This window comes from Lemur catta, chromosome 3 (assembly GCF_020740605.2).
Source record: "Lemur catta isolate mLemCat1 chromosome 3, mLemCat1.pri, whole genome shotgun sequence".
Taxonomy (NCBI): Eukaryota; Metazoa; Chordata; class Mammalia; order Primates; family Lemuridae; genus Lemur; species Lemur catta.
The window spans coordinates 126,228,774-126,234,636 of NC_059130.1; the positions used below are offsets into that span (position 1 = coordinate 126,228,774).

At 67.7% G+C, this 5,863-nt stretch overlaps 1 protein-coding gene across 1 annotated transcript; it reads left to right on the plus strand.

Moving 5' to 3' along the window:
* The first annotated feature begins 383 nt into the window (after window positions 1-383).
* TMEM240 (transmembrane protein 240) lies at window positions 384-5,110 on the plus strand. The gene is made up of 4 exons (XM_045546489.1): window positions 384-483; window positions 1,018-1,124; window positions 4,531-4,739; window positions 4,815-5,110. The coding sequence occupies exons 1-4, from the start codon at window positions 427-429 to the stop codon at window positions 4,961-4,963; spliced, it is 522 nt and encodes a 173-aa protein (XP_045402445.1). The 5' UTR covers window positions 384-426; the 3' UTR covers window positions 4,964-5,110.
* Window positions 5,111-5,863: the final 753 nt, after the last annotated feature.

Here is a 5,863-nt window from a genome sequence, read left to right on the forward strand (position 1 = left end):
GCGGCACGCGGAGCTGCGGTCCCGGGGAGGCGTCCGGGCTGCGTCTGGGGGTGACGGTCCCTCCCGGCGCGGCGCTGGCGCGGGGCGGCCCGCGGGCGGCGCGGTCCCTCCCGGGAGGCGGAGGAAGGCGGCGGGGAGGGCGGAGTGCGGAGGGAGGGGGCCCAGGCCGAGCGGGCGAGCGAGCGAGCGGAGCGCAGGGAGGACCGGAGGGCGGAGCGGAGCGCGGCGGGCCGGGCCGGGCCGGACCGAGCGACCCCACAGCGGCCCCCGCATCCCTCGCGGCGCCCCCGCCCCGCGCCTCCTCCCCCGGCCGGCGGCGGGGTTGCCGCGGGCGGCGGCGGCGGGTCCAGGAAGCGCTGACCTCTGCGGGGCCGGGGGGGCGCCGGGGCCGGGGGGCGGCGCTCCGGCCCGGCCCGGCCCCGCCCGATGTCCATGAGCGCGAACACCATGATCTTCATGATTCTGGGGGCGTCGATCGTGATGGTGAGCGGAGGGGCTTCCTGCGCGCGCCCCCTGCTCCCGCCGCCCGCGCGCGCGCCGCCCCCCCACCTCCCGCGCCTTGTTTACCGGCCCGTGCGGCCTGCGCGCCCCTTCCCGGCCCGCGCCCTGTCCCCGGCCTGCGCGCTCTCCCCGGCCTGCGCCCCCTTCCCCGGCCTGCGCGCCCTTCCCCGGCCTGCTCGCCCCTGGCCCTGGTCTGCGCCTCCTTCCGCGGCCTGCGCCCCTGTCCCCGGCCTGCTCGCCCCTCCCCGCCGTGCATCCCCTTCGCGGGCCTGCGCGCCCCTCCCCGCCTTGCACCCGCTTCCCGGGCCTGCGCTTCCCCTCCCCCATGGCCTGAGCTCCCTCCTCCCTGGGCCCCAGCCTGAGCTCTCCCCTCCCCCGCAACCCGCCCATGCTCTCCTCCCCGGCCTGCGCCCCTCGCCTCGGCTCCCCCGTGCCCCTGCCCAGGGTTCTCCCCACCCCCATACCCCGCTCCGGCCCGCCTGCGCCTGGGCGCTGACCGGTCATGGGCTCTTCCAGGCCATCGCGTGCTTGATGGACATGAACGCGCTGCTGGACCGATTCCACAACTACATCCTCCCGCACCTGCGGGGCGAGGACCGCGTCTGCCACTGCAACTGTGGCCGGTGAGTCCGCGGCGCCGCGCCGGGCACGACACGCGTGACCACACATGTGCCGCGGGGGCCCACTTGGGCCGCCGGCGACCCCCACGCAGGCCACAGAGCCGCGCTAGACCTGTGGGGGTGCAGGCGGACCGCCCCAGGGTGGGGGGAGAGGTCTTCTGGGAGGAGGAGTAACGCCTGAGTCAGGCAGGACAAGCACCCACAAGTGCCTTTAGAGGCCTGCCAGGGTGCTGTGGACCTGCGGCTCGCGGAGCAGCAGCCCAGCGTGGTCCACGGTGGAGCCGGGGCAGGGAAGTGCAGATCGAGGTGGGAGGGGCCGGGGGGCACCTGGTACACCCCATTGCAGAGAGCAGGAACTTTGGTCCGGGAGGGGGTGGGGGAGCGGGAAGGTGGAGCTAGCTCAAGGTCACCCAGAGATCCAGGGATTGCCCAGGCCCCCTACACCCACGGGGCGACCCCCCCTTCTGTGCACGTGGTGATGGAGTCTTCCTGGCCATGCATGTTTGTACGTCCATGTATGAAATAAACATCTTCTCGTGAGATGCGCATGTGTGTACCGTCTGTGCATATACATGTGCGTACACACAGCGCACACGCACATACGCATGCACTCCCATCGCAGTGACCCTTGCCATCCCTGCTGGACAGATGAGGGAGCGACAGAGACTTTAGAGGATGGACTTGCCCAAGGTCACACAGCCAGGAAAGGACGGAGGGTCACGGCCCCCAGAACCCGCGTCCTCATCCCTGCCCTGCACTTCTGCTCTGGGGTCTGTGTGCACACGTGGGGGTGCAGGGTGGGTGTGAGCCAGGACAGGTGCATGTCTGAGTGTGTCACATGCCTCTGGGCACAGACAGGTGTGCTGATGCAGAACACGGGCCTTGGAGCAGGTAGAGATGAGGCTGTACGTGCCCCTCACGTGTGCTGGGTGGCCCACGTGTTCCCAGAGAGCCCTGCCTGGCGTGTCCAACTGCCACGGAAAGGCAGGTCAGCTCCACTGCTCCCAGAGGCTGGGCCCCGACTGCGAGCTCCACAGACACGAGTGACCCACACTTACATGTGTGTGGGCTGTTGTGACTGGCGTGGATCTGCCTGAGACCACACACAGAGGGTCCACCTGGGCAGAGGGCATGTTTTAGCGTGTATTTGCACAGGTGTGTGTATGCATTTCATGCAGTCTCCAGAATACATGTGGACTCGTGTAAACAGCTGCCCATAGAGCGCAAGCTGAGGGCGGCCTGTGTGTGCAGAAAACAGTCCCATCCTGCTGCCGACATAGGGTGTTTCTGCGTGTGTGCACGTGTCTACATACATATGCTTTGTACACGTCTCTACATACGGGATATGTGAATTCAACGTACAAAGTACTCTTGTATATTGACAACATATATGTGTATGCAAAGTACATATATATAACACAATATACAGCGCAGAGTGTGCTCAGAGAAAATGTCGAAATGTCTCCATGTGGGCACAGAAAACGTGTGCAGATAACAGTTTTGCACATGGGTATCTGTGTGTACTCCATGTACATGCACTGCAGGTGCAATGGCCTCTACCCATGTGTACACGTTGTGAGCAGAATAAGCATGTATACATGTGGATGCCTGTACATGCCAATACAGGATTTTATATGGGGGACATGTATGGATATTAATGCTCTAAAGTGCAGGCGTCGGGGGGCATCCGTGTCTGTGCACAAATCCGTGCACGTGACAGTCGCCCATGGAGAGGATGGCTGTGTGCAGAGCTGGGTGAATGTGCCCCACGTGTGATACGCACGACACTCAAGCCTGGGCGTGAAGCTCATGGGGCCCATGCCCGCTGTATACACGCCATGTCCTGTGCATGTGGCTGGTGTGTATACTCTACATGCATTGGACCTTGGGTGGACACATGTATGTACACGTCTCAGACATACGTGTGCAGAAAGCACATCTTTGCAGAGGTCTGTCTCGTTCTGCCTTCATCTGTGAGACCTGAGCACCCCCGGGGGGGAGGAGGGCCGGGCGGGGGAGGAGCTGCAGGTGCCCAGGCCAGCGAGGGGTCAGGAGGAGCTTTCTCCCTGGGGGCTGCTGGCAGCTGCACATTATGGATGATGACCATTAGTTTTCCATCCATGACAGACGGTGGGTCAGTCCCCGTCACTCCTTGCCCCCCACCCGAGAGCTGGCAGCCCCTGCGCAGTGGGCTGTGGTGGCCCCAGCCCTGCCCACTGGGGTGGGCCACACTCTGCAGTGCTGCGGGGACTGGCCGCTAGCGGACCCAGAAGAGCAGGAGAGGTTCCAATGAAAGGCCGGGGCAGGGACTGGGCCTGGGGCTCCAGGACGCCCCGGCTCCATGGGGGGAAGGTGTCTGAGGCGAGCGGCTTGGGGACCAGGCGGAGGCGTGGTGCGGACATGTCGCTGAGGGGAGGGCGGGGAAAGCAGGTTTGAGGAGAGGAGCTATTCTGAGGCACAAGTGTAAGGTCTCCAGATCCCAGCAGAGACGTGGGGGTGGCTGGGGTGGACCCCCAACACCCTGGGCACCTGGGCAGAGGCTCCCTCCCCCAGGCCCTTCCGTGTCTGCAGTCCTGGGAGCCAGGCCCCTCTGCAGGGCCACCCCACGGGGGCCTTGGGGCCCAGAGGGCTTCCTGGAGGAGATGTCCATCCAGCCCAGGAAGGGGTGTGGGTGGCTGGAAGGAGCTGCCTGGGCATTGCAGGCCTCCTGAGCCTGGACAGTCCCCCAAGAGCCCAGGGAGAGGAGGACCAGCGTCGAGGAGACAGGCCCTGGGACCTCTCCTGCTCAGCCCCGGACGGCGGGACACTGTCCGTCCACCCCAGGAGCAGCTGAGAGGGCCGAGGCAGGGAGGCCTGTGCCAGGCACGGATGAGGGGGTTGCCCCTGGGCAGAGCCCCCAAGACCTGCAGCACAGTGGGTCGGGACAGAGCAGAGGAAGCCGGGGGCGTCGGGCCCGGAGGCTGGAGGCCGGGCTGACCGCAGGGCTGACCGTGGGGGAGGCGGGCAGGGCTGGGCCCACCAGGCAAGCAGCTCCCAGGAAGGTGCTGGGAGAGGCCAGAGGGCAGGTCCCCAAGGAGGCAGCAGGGCCTCTGTGCCACCAGCCACCGGCTCTGCTCCATGCTGGTGCTGGCAATCCCGGGGGCCAGCAGGTGGGCTGTGACCTTGGCCATGGGCACAGGCTGTCCTGGGCCCTTACCCAGCAAGAGGCTGCCCGCCCGACCTCGCCCGTGAGCCCCGACCTCACCCGGGGTCGCCACAAGCCAGGGCCGATGCCCCGCAGCTCTCCCCAGAGCCCGGGCGGGTGCAATGCCTCCCTCCTGACCAGCCCAGGGGGGCGGCTTCAAGGCCCCAGGATGCCCCGTGGGGGTCACGACACCCACCCGGGCCCGGCCCGCCCTGCCGCCCCCAGGCACCACATCCACTACGTGATCCCGTACGACGGGGACCAGTCGGTGGTGGACGCCTCCGAGAACTACTTTGTGACGGACAACGTGACCAAGCAGGAGATCGACCTCATGCTGGGGCTGCTGCTGGGCTTCTGCATCAGCTGGTTCCTGGTGTGGATGGACGGCGTCCTGCACTGCGCCGTGCGCGCCTGGAGGGCCGGCCGGCGCTACGGTGAGTGCCTCGCGCCGCCCGGGACTGCTGCCGCCCCGGCGCCCTGGCGCCTGACCGTGCCCTGTCCCCCTGCAGATGGCTCGTGGACCTGGCTGCCCAAGCTGTGCAGCCTGCGGGAGCTCGGCCGGCGGCCACACAGGCCGTTCGAGGAGGCCACGGGGAACATGGTGCACGTGAAGCAGAAACTCTACCACAACGGCCACCCCAGCCCGCGGCACCTGTGAGCCGCGCATGGACTCGCCGGGGCCGCTGGCCACTGTGTGGATGCAAAAGGGACCTCGGGGACGCCCAGGCCGGTGGGACTGGACAGCGGCCTCGGGCCCAGGGTGTCCGGGGCTGTGGCCGGCCGGGCAAGTCCAGTGGAAGGTGCTGTCTCCTCTTCTTTTTATAAAGGGGGTGGGGTGGGGGTGGGGCAGGGGCGGCAGGGGGGGCAGACTGCCCCAGAGGTGCAGGGGGCGGGGCAGGCGGGCACCTGGCCTGGGCCGGTGTCCCACCGAGAGCCGCCGTGTCCTCGCTGCGCACCGCGTGGGCTGCCGTCTGCGTCCCGGAGCCGGCTCTGGCGGAGGGGGGGAGGGGGGCCAGGGCAAGCGGCCGCCCGTCTGCACACGGGAGCACGTGCATGGGGCGTGTGCGCGCCCGGGGGCGCGGAGGGGCGGGCGCTGTGCAGCAATAAGGCCCCCAGCCGCGGCGGCCGCAGGGTGGCCCGGCTGTGCCTCACTGTGAAGCCCACCCCTCTGTGGTCAGTAAATTCTGCAGAAAGCTCCAGACTCTGCTTCTTCTGTCACCTCTGACCCCAGAGGGCTGCAGAGGGCCCAGCAGACCCCACCCTCGCGCCAGCCAGGAGGCACACACACGGTGAGGTGTCGTGTCAGAGATTTTATTCCGTTCTGGATAAAAAGACCACGGCCCCAATCACGGGACGTTACTGGTCGCCCAGGCTTGGCCTCAGACGCCCACTGCCAGGGGGGACTGGGGGCGCTGCGGGCCCCTCCTGTGCCTGGCTCTCCCCTGGGAGCTGAGGACAAGGACCCCGGCGGGCCCCTCCTGAGGGCGAGGGCCGTGGGCTGGTCCTGGGGGTGCACTGCCCGGCTCCGCCCCAGAAGCCTGGTGAAGACGCCTCCCAG

Coding starts and splice junctions, on each gene's coding strand:
- TMEM240 (XM_045546489.1), top strand. CDS start 427: ATGTCCATGAGCGCGAACACCATGATCTTCATGATTCTGGGGGCGTCG. Junction 484..1,017: donor TGGGGGCGTCGATCGTGATG/GTGAGCGGAGGG, acceptor GGGCTCTTCCAG/GCCATCGCGTGCTTGATGGA. Junction 1,125..4,530: donor TGCCACTGCAACTGTGGCCG/GTGAGTCCGCGG, acceptor TGCCGCCCCCAG/GCACCACATCCACTACGTGA.